Source organism: Crinia signifera, chromosome 2 (genome assembly GCF_055691185.1).
Source record: "Crinia signifera chromosome 2, ASM5569118v1, whole genome shotgun sequence".
Taxonomy (NCBI): Eukaryota; Metazoa; Chordata; class Amphibia; order Anura; family Myobatrachidae; genus Crinia; species Crinia signifera.
In genome coordinates this window covers 99,966,313-99,982,999 of record NC_139218.1, presented here as the reverse complement: position 1 = coordinate 99,982,999, position 16,687 = coordinate 99,966,313, and the positions used below count along the sequence as shown (strand labels likewise).

Below are 16,687 nucleotides of genomic sequence, written 5' to 3'. Positions count from 1 at the left end.
GTAACAATACACCTTTTCAGTGGCATATCTTCTGTATCTTCTATGGAGCAGGTAAAATAAAAGAATAAAAGAACTTGTAGCAAACTAGGCACATACAGTATACTGTACTACAGGCATATATATTTTCTGGAAAAATAGGTTCAGGAACTCCAGGTCTGGGGGTGGATCAATTAAATGAAAAGAAACATATATAATAGAGAGAGGTAGGAAGAGATAGATGTATATATTGTATTTAGAAACAAAGGCACTCACATGTGACTTTAAAATAAAAATTATCTTATGAAAAGTAGATTTTCAGTTCCTGAAGATGTCATATTTAATTAGAGGTTCAGGAACTGAGTTCCTGCTGGTTCCTGCTGAAAAATAGCACTGACTACAGGCATACCTGGCCCTAACCAAATTGATGCCGTAGGCAAAAATTTGGCTGGTGCCCGTTATCACTGGCCCTAGTTCCACCTCTGACCCAGCAGCCCACTCCCAGCAGCAGAGATCACATAAGCAGCCAACAACCCCCATCACCTCTCACCTGTAGCAGTCCTCATTTTGGTTCTCTATGGAAGCAAGAGCATTAGTGCTCCCACCCCCTTATTTAAAATAGGGACAGTATGTGCAGAAAACACACGGCCAAAAAAGGGCTTGGTCATACAATACTTCACAAATTAAATGATGCCACACACTAATTCAACATTACTATATATCACACTTTAGTGTTCCTTATTCACATTACACCACACAATCAATCCTGCTTCTTCATTTATATCACATCTTTATGTACTGCTCCATATTCACATCACACCACACTGTATTGCCCCTTATTCACATTACAAGACATCTTTTTACCCCTAATAACATCACACAGCACCGTATTGCTCCTTATTCACATCACCCTGCACCATATTGCTTCTTATTCACATCACAATGCACCTTACTGCTCCTTATTTACATCACACAACACGGTATTGCTCCTTATTGACATCACCCACACACCGTACTGCTCTTTATTCACATCACACTACATTGTACTGCTCCCCAGGTTTAGGCACTAGGGAGCACTTAGAGATAGGAAGGGGGGTAGGTTAGGCAATAAAAAGAGGCGACAATTCGGGATAGATTACAGAGAGAAGAGGGTTAGGCACTAACAGGGAGGGATAAGGTTTGACGGGGGGGGGGGCGGGGGTTAGGCTCTAAATAGGGGCCAGGGTTATGGTTTTGCTTTTAAAGAGAGTAGGGTTTGGTTTTGGCACTAACGGGGAGGGACAGGGTTAGGCTAGGAGGGTTAAGTTTAGGCTGCCGATATTGTGAACCGGTGCTCATATACACATGCTACTGTGTTATTTTGCACATGCAAATAAAAATCACGCAACAGAAGTAAATTATTGAAGAAAAAAACAAGGTTTGCAATATATATATATATAATTAATATAATAATTAGTGCTGTGTTACTGTCAAACAGCAGCAGCAATGCTAACACCATAAGAAAACCGAGGGCTGTTTAAGCAAGAGGTGACATAAACCACTGTAGGGACCTTATTTGCTGGTACTTTCAGTAGCAAGTTGCTAGGGTGCTCTGTCTGAGAAGGTTAGCCAATTAGGGATCAGGGGTGGAGTTGTGTGAGCTTAGAGCAAGGAGGAAGTTAAGGTGAACTTCCTCTCTTATTCCGGTTTTCCCCACCCTCCCATCCCTATTTCTCTATTTCTAGGCGGCGGTAAAGAACGGTCTTGTATATATGGAAATCGTATGAAGATAGTGGGGTGCGCTCTCCTGGCATCAATATCGTTAGCACATGCTACTGGACAGGGGATGGGCTGCACCATCCTCACGGGTGGGTGTGATGGGAAAGTTGAACACCAACGATGTTTGAATGGTGTGTGTGTGATCTTTAACCCCTCTTTTCTATGACCGTTCTTTAGTGCCCCCACCATTTATAGTCAGATATAGCTGTCAATTAATAAATTTGACATTCTGTTTGAAACGCCAGCACTTGTGTCTGTCACGTTATTTTAGTGATAAGTTTATATGTAACTTAAATAAGTTTGGTTTAAGTGTGGGGCAAAAAATGTTACCGATGGTGAGTTTATTACAGCCTTGAGAGACAATAATAATAAATGAGAAAAATCACTGTGGCTGCTGACTGTGGAATTCAGGACCACACTAGACAGTAAAAGGAACTCTGTTGGTACTAGGTGGTCACCCAACCAGGACTCTATATGTCATCACAGAGACATACTTTACGATCTTGATGATATAAGGCTGCTGCTATCTGCTAAGACACACTGCAAGATTAGCAAGTGTATAAAGTGGCTCACTGGATGAATGTTAACTGCACTGGTTCACACTTGTTGCTTTCAATTAATACACAGCTCACTGACACGGATAGAATATGTATCTGGAGAGCAAGGTAATGACATCAGAAATGGTACACTGATGACAGGGGCATTGTTATAATTAAGTGTGACTTTCTGAAATGATGTATTCTTGAGCAGGAATGCGAACTTAAGTGCATCCGGAAAGTATTCACAGCGCTTCACCTTTTCCACATTTGGTTATGTTACAGCCTTATTTCAAAATGTAATAAAGTCATTTTCCCCTCAAAATTCTACACAACATACCCCATAATGAAAGTGTGAAGAAAGTTTTTAGGAGATTTTTGCAAATTTATTTAAAAAAAACAAAAAAACCTAGGAAATCAAATGTACATAGGTATTCACATCACAGGATGGGTTTTTTCCCCATGTGCAGCGAATCCTGTTTAGGATTCGCTGCACATTCGCAGGGTTCTGGAGTGCTGCAGCATTCGCTGCCAGCCCTCCCTGTCACCCTATTCAATGCCGCAGGGGCTCGCTGCCCCTGATGGCAAATTTAAGGGAGCCGGGCGACAGAGGCAGGCAGGGTGATGTAAGCCTCCCTGCCTGCCCCATAATTTGTGGGGGAGGGCTCCCGGGGGCCCCGGCAGCAGAAGCTGCCCCCCCCCCCCCCGGGAGCTGGCAGGGGACAGGGGTAGGGAGCCGCTTCACTGGTCCCGCTCGTAATAAGCCGGGACCAATGTGAAGTGAATATATGAATATCTAATGAGTGGCTCCCGGCCCCCTGCTGGCGAATGTGTAAAAAAGAAAAATTGGAAAAAAATCAAAAATCAAAATTAAATATATATTAATGTGCTTCAAGCACATGAATAAAAATAGCATGCCCCTTCACAGAATTTTTTTTTTTTTGGTACTTGTGTATTATCATGGCGCTCAAAGTATACCATAAGGCATACGATGGTATGCGATGCGATACAATGTTAGCAGATGTTATACAATTTCAAATTGTATACCATCGAATTGTATGCCATTGCATGGCATATACAATGGTATAAGATTTTAAATTGTATAAACACCCTAATGGGTGTTTTCAATGTTAAATGTGCCCCCTATAAGATAAATAATTGTATAAGCACCGTAATAGGTGCTTACAATGTTAAAAGCACCCCCACGCCACCCGTGCTATCAACGCCAACCCGAAGCGTGGCGAGCGCAGCGAGCCGGTGAGGGGCGGCGGTACGCGTCCTCCGACCTTTTCAAACCCCCACTATCCATGTCGGCGTGGAGTTGACTTTATATAGTGTGGCGAGCGCACCGAGCCCCGCAAGGGGACGCGGAATACATGTGAAGTAATGCTCACCACGCTTCGGGCTCGGTGGCTCGCTGCGCTCGCCACACTATATAAAGTCAACTCCACGCCGACATGGATAGTGGTGGTATGAAAAGGTCGGAGGACGCATACCGCCGCCGCTCGCCACGCTTCGGGTTGGCGTTGATAGTGAAAGTGGCATGGGGGTGCATTTAACATTGTAAGCACCTATTAAGGTGCTTATACAATTAAAGATTGTATATACAATTTAAAATCGCATCTCATTGCATTGTATGCCATATACAATGGTATACAATTTTAAATGGAATACCATGCCATATGACTGAATATCGTGGGCGCCGTGATGATACACAAGTACCAAAGTTTTTACACCAAATAAACCCCAAAACCATTATTTTAAAAGATCACTTTCCAGTTCACCTTAAAAAGATGTCAAATGCAAAATGGTGAATCATGGCAAAAATCAGGGAGAAAGAAATTTGCCATCCTAGCATTGAATACACTCTCGGCGAATCCCAGTGAAAACCCCATTGAAATACACCAGCGAATTGCAGCGAGCATGAAACGGAGAACTGGCCGGCATTCACTGTTCGCTTTCAGCGAACATTGAATAGGGTGAATCAGATTTTCATTGAAAAAGATTCACTGCAAGGAGTGAAAACAGCCCGATTTGCTGAAAAAAACAAACGGTGAATCGGGAGCATTGAATACTGGCCACAGCCTTGTCCTTGTAGCTCAAAATTTAGCTCAGATGCATGCTGTTTCCATTGATCATCCTTGAGATGTTCCTGCAGCTTGATAGGATAGTCCACCTGTGGTAAATTCAGTTGATTGTACATGGTTTGGAAAGGCACACGCCTCCCTATATAAAGTCCCACACTTGATAGTGCATGTCAGACCACAAACCAGGCATGAAGTCAAAGGAATTATATGTAGACCTCTGAGATAGGATTGTTTTGAGGAACAAATCTGGGGAAAGGTACAGAAACAGATTTGCTGCTTTGAAAGTCCTAATGAGCACAGAAGCCTCCATAATCCGTAAATGGAAGAAGTTTGGAACCAAAAGGAATCTTCCGAAAGCTGGCCAGCTGTCTAAACTGAGTGATCGGGCGAGAAGGGCCCTTGTCAGGGAGGTGACCAAGAACCTGATGGTCACTCTGTCAAAGCTACAGCATTCATCTGTGGAGAGAAGAGAGCTTTCCAGAAGGACAACCATCTCTGCAGCAAATCACTGATCAGGCCTTTATGGTAGAGTGTCTAGATGTAAGCCACTCCTTAGCAAAAGTATACTTTATTGATTTTAATCCACCATATCGCCGTAGAGTATAGTAACATACCTCCCAACTGTTCCCGCGGCCGGCAGTGTCCCGCGGAGGGGGAGGGCAGTTGGGAGTCCCCCCCTGCAGTCTATGAATAGACGCTGTGCGCATGTGCACAGCGTCTATTCTTTCAGGCAGAGGGGCTGGGGGCTGGCCAGCAATTTACAGAGCTGCTGGGCATGCCCCCACCACAGTGAAAAATGGGGGCGTGGCCTTGTGACAGTGCCGCACGTATAGACTACGCCCCCTTTTCTGTAGGCCACGCCCCCAAAAATTGGACGTGCTCCCCCGGCACGCGTACTGTCCCGCGATAGCCAGCTGAAATGTTGGGAGGTATGTAGTAATATATCATTATACTGTGTATTTGATTTTTTTTTATGTCTGAGTCATTATTTATGTATACAGAAAAATTATATTTAAATTTTATTTTGACTTTTAATTATCTTTATTGTGAAAACTCTTCCATACCAGCATAATAATTAAGAAGCAAAGTTTATTTAAAAGAAAAAAAATATTTATTGGGTTATGGTAGTTTAGATCTACAATGTCTAGGTCTACAGTCATATAGTTGACAGGGTCCAAAGGTCGACAGGGTTCAAATGTCGACATGTTTTTTTTTTCATCTATGTCGACATAGGGCACCGTAAAAAATGCATGTTGGCCTTTCTCATGTTGACTTTTTGTACATGTCGATCTTTTGACCCCGTCAACCTTTGGGCCCTGTCAACCTTTTGACCCTGTTGTCCTTTTGACTGTCAACCAATAGTGGTCGACCTTATGACTGTCGACCTAAAGTCAATCTATCATGAGTTCAGATACCAATTTATTGTGGAGTTAAGAATCCAATCTTTTGTGCAGCCACTAGCACAAAAATCAACTGCTGCTGTTAAGGGTAAAACAAAGTGGTATATTCATTAGATCTATATTTAAAGGTATAGAGCCAGATTTTCTTGTGTTTCTTGTGTTTGTTTTTTAAAGGGGCAATCATTTACAAGGAAAAATCATTACATCCAGCTCCCTCCAGGAAGGAAGTCAGTGCGGGTTATTGTCAAATCAATTTGTTAGCCAGCTTTATGAGCCTTAAAGTGAAAGAATGAAGCTCTAACACAGGCATGTCCAACGTTGGCCCTCCAGATGTTGTGAAACTACACATCCCAGCATGCTTTGCAATAGTTTTAGCATTCTCTAATAGCAAAACTGTGGCAAAGCATGCTGGGATGTGTAGTTTCACAACATCTGGAGGGCCAACGTTGGACATGCCTGCTCTAACATTTGGGTGTGTACATACAGTACATATAGTTACATAGTAGGTGAGGCTGAATAAAGACTTGCGTCCATCTAGTTTAACCTACTAGATGGACTACTAATCTGTGCCCTAACTATCCCAGTTAGGGCACAGAGTCTAAGCCAGGGATAACCTTAAGAGGTTTAGCTTTGGCTTAGACTCTGCATCCACATCTGAATCAGGCCCACAATGTACTATGACATAGCTGTGCTTCCAGCAGCTAAATGCCAAAATAATAAAACCACTGTTGGGATACAGAGAATAGAAGATGGGAAAAAATGATACTTCACTTACATACTTGACAGTTAATGAAAAACTTTAGAATTTAGTTGCTTTAAAATAAATGAAAGATACAACTTTACCCTCTGCTTGGCAACATAGATTATCCGGAGGTAACACAACATCATCAGGAATATCAGACTGAACAAGGGAATGTACCATCTGAAATGAGAAGAAACATTACATTTATTTTTTTAGCCTTGAGAACAATAAACCTTGATACATATTACAAAGAGACTTCATTGCTAAAAAATATTAATGTGGGAGACTATGGACCTCATTCAGAGATGTACGGAATCCTAATGGTTTAAGTACGTCTCCAATTCAAGTTGAGCAAGATAAGAGGGTGTGATTCAGACGCGTGTCCAAAATGCGGCGAGAACGCTGCAACATTTTGGCACCTGGTGAGGACATGCAATAGAGTTAGTCGCTTCTGGGATAGGGTCTGCCAGGTGATTGAGGGATTGGGGGTGCCACAGGCTGTCCTCACGGACATCAACCTGGTAATGGGGTTATGGCAAGTAGAAGATATGTTGAGAGAATTGAGCCTTCTTCTTACGTATCTAACTGCATTACCAAATTGGTCATTGCGCGATATTGGATGGCATAAAACGGACCGAATTTTACAGAATGGTTAAACTTAGTAAACACTATATTTGAGCATGAGAAATTCTATCACGCATCTAAAGGATGCAGCACTAGATTCTACTTGATTTGGAATCCATGGTATCGATCTGCATTCTACCAGTTTAAAGGGTAGGAATTAGTTATGCACAGATAGGTATGATACAAACACTTCACTGTGAGTTTTATATGCACATGTACACGGCACAAATTCGGAGCTGGATTATCTCATTTTACTATTATCCAAATCCGATCAAATGGTAGGCGCAATGTATTGACCCCCACTGATTATACTACAGTGTAAACTGTTTGAGGATGTGGGGGGTAGCTCTATATGGCACTTCACTAGTAGGTCACTGTACCTGCCATCTCCCCACTTGTGTGAGTTCGAAACATATATTTTTCCTACATATTCTGCTTCCACAGCACTATAATCCCACGTATCGCTGTATTAGATTGGACTGGATAAAGGTGTGGGGGGGGGGGGGTCAGGAGGTCAGTACCCCGGGCCCCCCTCTATCTAGGGCCCCCTGTCAGTGGTTTAACAATAGGCCCGCAGACCCCGCGGTCGCAGGGAGTATGTGTAAGTGCAGGCACCGGGGGTCTGCGGGGCTATTGTAACTGTGCTGTGGCCGGGACCCGCAGATTTACCTGTTTGCACAGCGGCCCCGGCTCCCCTCCTGCCCTGGCTTCTGCAGTGCTGAAATGAAAATTGACCATCATAAAATGTCTGCCCCCATACAGCAGACAGTTCTCTAAAACGGTCTACTGTATGGGGGCGGACATCTTGTGATGGTTCGTTTTCATACCAGCAGAAGCCAGGACCGCAGTGTTTTGACAGTGTAATTTTCTCATGTGTAGTTTGCGGCCAGTAATGACAAGTGGGAGGGGGCCCCCTGTCTAAAGTGACCCGGGCCCCCCGCAAAGGCTTAATCTGCCCCTGAGTACAAGCAAGCATCTGAGACACAAACTTGTATCAGCCTATGGCCTGCAAGGTAAGCAATTAAGCATCTGAGATCACAAACACTTTTGTGACCCCCCTGCAACACTCCCATAACTCGCCTATAAGACAGTACATCTTGCATCTCAATAGACACCTTTCAGTCACTGCCCAACACCTTTGCACTACATTTTTGATACTTTGCATCTGATGCCCCTTTCCCACTGCAGCTCTTAAACGGTAAATTGCCATTTTTTTCCACACAATTTACCATTTAAAGCTGCAGTGGGAAAGCACCAGAGTTGAAATACCAGTTAAAGTTAACCGGTATTTCAACCCGTTTAAAAAGCAGAGTCCTACACGTTTAAATACCGTTTTTAAGGCAGTGGGAATGCCTCTTAAACGGTATTTAAAAATCCCACACTACTTCCCCCTCCCCTGGTACCGTTCCTGGTTTCCCCCCCTCTCTCCCCTGGTACCTGCCCTGCACCCACCCCCTACCCTGGCACTTACCTGCGTGGGGGATCCGCATGTGTAATGAGTGCCGTGCATATAAATGAGCCGCTCATTACATATGCGCATATGTAATGAGCGACGTGCATATAAACAAGCCACTCATTACATATGCGCATATGTAATGAGCGTCTCATTTATATGCACAACGCTCATTACACATGCGGATCCCCCACGCAGGTAAGTGCCAGGGGAGGGGGTGGGTACAGGGCAGGTACCAGGGGAGGGGGGGCGGGGTTATGAAAAAGACAGGCACTCTTTTTATTGAGAAAATTAAACGGTTCACTGCAATGTGAATAGTACTAAAACGGTATTTAAAACGATAATCTAGTGCTAATACCGTTTTAAATACCGTTACTTTAAATGGCTCTGCAGTGGGAAAGCAGCATTAGTCGCTGCTGCGCCTCTGTGCATGCACACTCTGGAACTCATGCTACTGTATGTGAGACTTTTTAGCAACTTAGATGCATGTGTAGTTGACCATAGGTGCGAATATTTGCATTGCATGGGACTCCCCTTCAGTCCCAAAATGTTATGATATAATTTTACATTTTGTTACCCATTTTGTTACCCATTTTAAACATACTGTTAATATTACAAGATAAGAACTGGCATAAGTAACACTTTGGGACTCAACCACATGTATGTGGAACGATTTAAATACCAAAAAAGTGTCTGCTTTAGGTTTGATACAGCAGTTTTTAATGTGCTCCAACATTAAGCATTCTGAAACCTCCCTGTAGAAAAGTGTTTGCACCTGACAGGCTACAATTTACCAACCAGCGCCTGATCATATCAAGCTTACACAGTCCCTGGTGGATTACGGCATATGTAAGTGCAGACTGACACTGTTCTATGCCCTTCACACTGCATGCATCCAATCCCTGTAGGCTTCTCTTTGTTTCTTCTGAATAACTAATTTAGACTAGGGAATCCTTGTAATAACTCCACTCTCAAAATATTTACCTGATACAAGTCTGTTGTAGTAAATGTATTGTCAAGGCTCTATATAGCTGGATCCTTTTTAAACATGGAACTTGTTGCCTTTATCTGTTTATTGGGGCTACATAAATAAATGGTAATAAAGAAATAATAGTAAGTGTTATATATGTACAGGACTGTGTTACTATTGTCAGTACCATGGACAGGGCATGAACACTCTCATAAAACTTAGCTATTCTAATAAAATCTTAGAGTCAAACCATCCATGGAATTATACCTGCCTCCAAACATATGGCCCTTATTCTGGTTGGTGCGGTAATATCCGCGTGCGTTCGTGCCGCCGATGTTTTGTGTCTGCGCATGTGCAGAGGCGTCTCTGCACATGTGCGAGCCGCATGAAATGTGTACACTACGAACAGGGGGTGGAGAGGGGTGTGAAGGGCTGTTTGGGCTCATTACCATATGTTTACACCCCGCGTTTCATGGGCGTTCCCATGAAAACGCTGGGCGTACGTATGGTAATGCGGCCGTGACGCACGTGTAGGGGGCGGACATATGACATTGCCGGATGTCAGCTGCCCGCCCAGATCCAGGCTTTTGCACGGAGAAATGCCCGTGTGGTCTGAGGTTGCGGGAGCTGCCTGGCCACTCGGTCCTGCATTCGATGGTCTGCGACCATCGAATGATGGGGGAGGTTCCCTGAGATGGAGGAGGTGTATTCATGAGAAATACACGTGCGGTCCGTTCTGACAGCTTCTTACCGCGTACGGACGGAGTTGGCGATCCGTATGGAAGGCGGGGTTTAGGACGCACAGTGTTGGCCGCATATTCGCATCCGGCCGCACCAATCAGAATAAGGGCCAATATGAGCAATTGTCAAACGCAAGCTGCAGGAGGCTGCTACATACAGGGAATTCGGTCATTAGGTCAACTCTATTAGGGCAACATGCATTGGGTCAGCCACCGAAGGTCAACAGGCCTTTGGTCAACACCTGAAATAGGTCAACATATCTAAGGTTGACAGGGTCGTAAGGTCAACACATTCCGGAGCTTGCAGTGTCTGCTCCAGGGGATGTCTTATCCGGGTGGGATACCTGTGATAGCTTTCACCAGGGACATGTGGAAAGGGAGATTACAGCCTCCCCGTGTGGTCCGGACTGATCCGTTTTTTTCTACATGCCCGGACCCTACAGACAGGCTTTATTCTCTCCCTCCTCCTCTCCCTGGTGACAGCTGTCACAGGCAGCCTCCCTGGACAGGACACACGCCCGGGCAGCCACCCCCTGGACCAGATACTACAAGCTCTAGAATGACAGAAATTGATGGATGGAGCCTGTCCAGTTCGGCGTTCCAGGGTACTGTCTGGTTCCGGGTTTTACCCATACCCCTGACTGAAGGGTTTCTGTGGTTACGGTATTTCTCTGAGTGCCCACTACTCCCTGTCCTCTTTCCAGAGTAAGCTACAAGTTTAGAAGTACTATACTGACTTTGCCTTCTGTTAAGAACCAACTGCTACCACCAATCTCTTTGTACGAGCTCCTGGGCTCTACCTGTGTGATACCACCACCCATCAGGCTTTCTGATTCCCTTACCTCCTTCAAACGCTCCCTCAAAACCCACTTTTTTCGACTAGCCTATCCCTCCTCCTAACCTCTTTTGATCCTCCTATCCTGCCTCCGTTCCTCTCCGTTCCTACTTATCCTGTTGTTTTTCGTTCGTCCACCCACCTATTTTTAGTATGTTAACTCTTATGAGTAGGGTCCTCCTGCCTCACGTACTCACCCTACCTCTTTACCTCACCTGTCCTCCTTTCCTGTTCTCTTCCTCTGCTTCATCTTCAGTCTCCTCGACAATTTTGACACCTACTTCTGAACTGATGCTGATTTTATTTCTACCAGCTATACCCCTATTTATACTGTATTTTTCAACACACCCTGTACGTTACCTTGTCATTTGTTTTTTGTTTGCTATGTACGGCGCTGCGGACACTTTGCGGCGCCTTATAAATAAACGTACTACTACTACTGCAGTTGAAGAATATCTAGAAATTCCTAGATTTCAGCTCTCTTGCACACTCCTGTCAATTGTACTTAATTATAATGTGATTTAATGATAGCACATTATAGAATAGCATATTACAGAGTCTCACAGTACATCACATTATAATTAATTATACAGTAAGTGTCGAGAGTGAAGTGACAAATCTGTAATATGACATAAAGGCAGATCCTAGCAGATGTGAAGTGTGCTAATGGTCAGCAATCTGCTTTATCTCCCAGAAAAGCCTGCACACACAGAATCACAGTCTTGGGATAGAGACATCAGGGCAGATGCTCTTATCAGGCCTGGGCATTGGCAGAATAACTAGCTACAGAAGATTTGATGGTTGCTGCATGCTCCTGATAGGACAGAGCAAAGCCCAAAGCAGTCACAAACGTTTTCTTATAGCTATTGTATTAAGTAAAATATGTTCTGCTTCATAGCATGGTGTTTGATAAATCATTAAAATCATACAATGCATTAAGTAATTTGTATTTCTTTAATATTATATGTGACTTGACATTATTCCTTTGTTACTTCTTATACCATCTGTTATAGAACAGTCACAGTAGAGAACATGTGTTGCCAGTTAGAAAAATGTAGCACTGCAAAGGTCAGGTTAGTTAGTACTAGCCTAAATGGTGCGGCTGTTCGGAACATAAATTGTGGGACTGCATCCTCTTTCTCTCTATATGAACTGTAGTTATTTCTGGTTGGTTTCTGGTCATCTATGAGTTACAGCTGCCCTTTTCCCCTGCCCAGAAGACATACTGGATTCATTATTGGACTGTTCTCACGGGTTCACTGAACTTTTACAATTAGGCCATGGACAATTAATTCCATGAATTACAATATGTTACACTTTTACATTGCAATCATTACATAACTTTATTATGCTGCCATATCTATCCTTTAGAGTGTGTTTTAATACTGAAGAAGGCAATAGATGAATGAAGTGTCATCCAGAAAAGATTAATCTAGCGGTATAGTTTTGGACTATTGTAAGAAAATGGAAAACCTGAAAAAATCCTATAAGAACACAGAGAAAACATACAAATTCCTTTCAGGTCATAATCTGATTCAATGAGTATTAAAATGTAATATATATATATAGTAGTGAGAGATTTTGGGAAAATTTTCCCATTTTTTTTAAAGCGGCAATCAATTACATGGCAAAATCAACCTGGTTTTTCAATATAAATGCTGCTTTAATAAAATGGGAAAACTCTCCCAAAATTTTTTTGATTCTCACACTCTATTAAACACTGAACGATATCGTAAGCTATATCATTCAGTGACATCACTTGGCCCATGTCCGGACATGCCGTTGCTGAAGATGTAGTCAGATGCCAGAGCACTCATTGTTAATGATATAGTCGGTACACACTATACGATATGCACTATCGTTATCCTGCATTTACATCTATTGCAGTGGTTCACAAACTGTATGCCGTGACACCCTGGGGCGCCGCGGAGCACATGCATGGGTGACCTGGGTTGGTGGTCCAGGACCAATTCAATTTATTTATGGTCTGTGAAACAGGAAAACCAGTACTAGTGGCTTACAACCATAAATATATGTGGGCAAACAGAAGTGAATCCTCTCCCTCACCATATAATTGAACCTAAGGATGACATATAAACTTAATTTACTTCATTTAATATTTTTTTCGAAATGACTCAAAAGAAACTTTTGGCCTAGAGGTGCCACAAAATAATTTCCGTTACTCTAGGGTACCATGATTCTAAAGAGTTTGGGAACCCCTGATCTATTGCATAGTGTGTAGCACTACAGGTGAGCAATGTTAACAGTTAACCCTTCTTTTTGCTGAATTTCAGTCCAATGCAATGAGGAACATTTGCTAAATATATAATTAATGATAGTCTATATTTATAGTAATGTTTTACAGCTAAGTAAACCACAAATGGTGGCAAGCCTAGAGCGAGAATTTTTATATTATTCTTTTTTATTTTTACAGCACAGGGTTGAAAGTTTTAATTTTGCTAAACAAACGAATGTCTTTGTATGTGCCAGTGAACCGGAACTCTGCTTAGCCCTCCATGCTATGCATAATACAAGAAGCAATCATTAAGCAACAGCTGAGCCAGGGCTCATACCATTTATTACGGACGCGGTGCAGATCTCTCCTCTGCAAACCGAGTGCCTCTACAGTGAGTAATTGTAAAAGGACGCTGTAACGAAAATGGCAAGATTTGCATAAGCTTTGCCTGATACAGTGTACATGTACAATTCTATTTGCAGATACTTTTTCTTTATGCATATATGACACATCAATATTTAATGTCTGCCATTGGTCTGAAGGTAAGACACGTTCGCTGTTCATTTTATATTGTTGCATTGTTTTTTGTTTATATTGCAAGCATATATGTATATATGGATTCAGTATTGAATCTCGGCGGTCGGGATCCCGGCATTCAGAATCCCGACGCCGGAATCCCAACAGCCGAAATGCCGACAAGGGGGGACGTGGATCGCCCCCCCTTGCGGGCTCGCTGCGCTCGCCACGCAGCGGGCCCGGTGCCTCACTACGCTCGGCACACTCATTTATTCTCCCTCCAGGGGTGTCATAGACACCCACGGAGGGAGAATGTGTCGGTATTTCGGCGGTCGGGATTCCGGCGTCGGGATTCTGAACGCCGAGATCCCGACCGCCGGGATTGTAACTGCATCCCGTATATATATTGCTTACATCCCTGGATGTGAATTAAAGAAAAAAACTTGCTTTGTGGTTACCCAGTTTACCTGGTTAAAAGGGATGATCGGCCACTGCACACACACAGATACATGCACCCATTTGACTGTTGTGTTCCTCCTCTACTAATCTACTATAATGTCCAAATATTTATCTTTAAAGTAGAGTCAGAGATTTAAACATTGGGTACTTGTGAGTTTTCCGGGCTGCCGATTTTGTCCTTAAGTTTGGTTAACTTAAGGACACCCGACCGACGCGATGCCCACGATTTAGCTCCAAATCGGGGGCGTCGGTCGTGGCCGTTATAAGGGGCCGCGACGCGATGCCCCCGATTTCCCATAGACAGTAATGTTAAAAGACACGATATTGGGGGCATCGCGTCGGTCGTGGCCGTTATAAGGGGCCGCGACGCGATGCCCACGATTTCCCATAGACAGTAATGTTAAAAGACACGATGGACCCGATTTCCCATAGACAGTAATGTTAAAAGACGCGATGGACCCGATTTCCCATAGACAGCAATGTTAAAATAAAATTACAATGTGAAATTGGGCAATATGTTTTTAAAAAAAATGTTTCATGGCCCCCCACCACCGTTAACGCCACCCCGCTATTGACGCCAACCCGAAGCGTGGCGAGCGCAGCGAGCCCGCGAGGGGCGGCGGTACGTGTCCTCCGACCTTTTCATGCCCTACTATCCACTAGGGCGTGGAGTGAGAATAGAATAGTGTGGCGAGCGCAGCGAGCCACCGAGCCCGAAGCGTGGCGAGCGCAGCGAGCCCCGCGAGGGGACGCGGACACCTGTGAAGCCCGCAAGGGCACGCGGATACCTGTGAAGGTGTCCGCGTCCCCTCGCGGGGCTCGCTGCGCTCGCCACGCTTCGGGCTCGGTGGCTCGCTGCGCTCGCCACACTATTCTATTCTCACTCCACGCCCTAGTGGATAGTAGGGCATGAAAAGGTCGGAGGACGCGTACCGCCGCCCCTCGCGGCCTCGCTGCGCTCGCCACGCTTCGGGTTGGCGTCAATAGCGGGGTGGCGTTAACGGTGGTGGGGGACCATGAAACATTTTTTTTAAAAACATATTGGCCAATTTCACATTGTAATTTTATTTTAACATTGCTGTCTATGGGAAATCGGGTCCATCGCGTCTTTTAACATTACTGTCTATGGGAAATCGTGTCGGAAATCGGGTCCATCGTGTCTTTTAACATTACTGTCTATGGGAAATCGTGGGCATCGCGTCGCGGCTCCTTATAACGGCCACGACCGACGCGATGCCCACGATTTCGGGCGCGATGAAAAAATCGGCAGCCCGGATAACTCACAAGTACCAAACATTGTTTTTTTTATTTGTATAGGCTCCCCTTACATGCAGAGGTGGAGAGACCAGTACTCCCGCCTCAGCGGTAGAGGCCAGTACTCCCACAACCCATCAATTCCTCCCCTGCAGATGAAGCCTTCAATGATGCCCCTGCGAGCAAGGATGATGATGCGGTCCCGACAGAAATGGACATAGATGCCACCCCAAAAATGAGGATGTGGACACCACCCCAGTAGACAAGGCAGTGAATGCCATCATCACGGACGAGTCTTGTTGATAATGCAACCGTGGACGAGGCTACCCTTGCAGACGAGTTTGATGATGTTGATGCCGGTAGAGAGGCATGCTCCCCCAACAAAACTAGAGAGAGGCATGCGCCCCCACCACCACCAGAGAGAGGCATGCGCCAACACCACCACCGGAGAGAGGATAACCCCCACCAATGACTGAGGGAGACAGGCACCCTCACCAACTCCATAAACATATAAATAAAGAATTCTGTGTTTTACCTATTTGTAAAGTGTCATGCTTTGAAAGAGCTTTATGATCATTTACCTTTGGCATATAATTAACTTTATTTGTACTGTATCTTACCCAACACTGTTTTTAGTATAGGGTGACTTAATGACAAGGTATTCACACAAACTTTAACTAAGTAGAAAGTTGCCACATTTATACCCAGTGGTTAGTAACATGGTGTTAGGATTTCTAGATAATCATTTTGATAAAAGACGCATGTTTTACATGGGATCTGTTGACAATTAAAAAACTCAGAATGTTATGTTGACATAAAGGTTAGGTTGTGGAGTGTGTGTGGCCCTTCAAGATTGTAAGTCACCTGTCAACCTTACCCATGTTGACCTAATGCATGTGTCGACCTAATGACCCTGTTGACCTAACCCATGTCGAACTTAGTGGTCGACCTAATGCAGACCTAGTGATCGTATCCCAAATGACAAAGCGTGCACTTTTATTGACTAGTCCAAAAAATGGCACCTAATTGAAAACACCCATCCTATCGCCCCACATGTTTCTTTTTCAACCATTATCAGTTTTTTCAATGTGCACCTCCTTC

General features: G+C 44.1%; 1 protein-coding gene across 7 annotated transcripts in view; it reads right to left on the bottom strand.

The window, feature by feature from the left end:
* LOC146058800 (uncharacterized) overlaps nt 1-16,687 on the bottom strand; it is a 508,052-nt gene that overhangs the window by 125,706 nt on the left and 365,659 nt on the right. For all 7 annotated transcript variants that reach the window (XM_083171028.1, XM_083171024.1, XM_083171022.1 and 4 more), the window contains one exon: nt 6,601-6,679. In XM_083171028.1, coding sequence (XP_083027154.1) covers nt 6,601-6,679 — 79 coding nt within the window. The remainder of the gene's footprint in view (nt 1-6,600; nt 6,680-16,687) is intronic.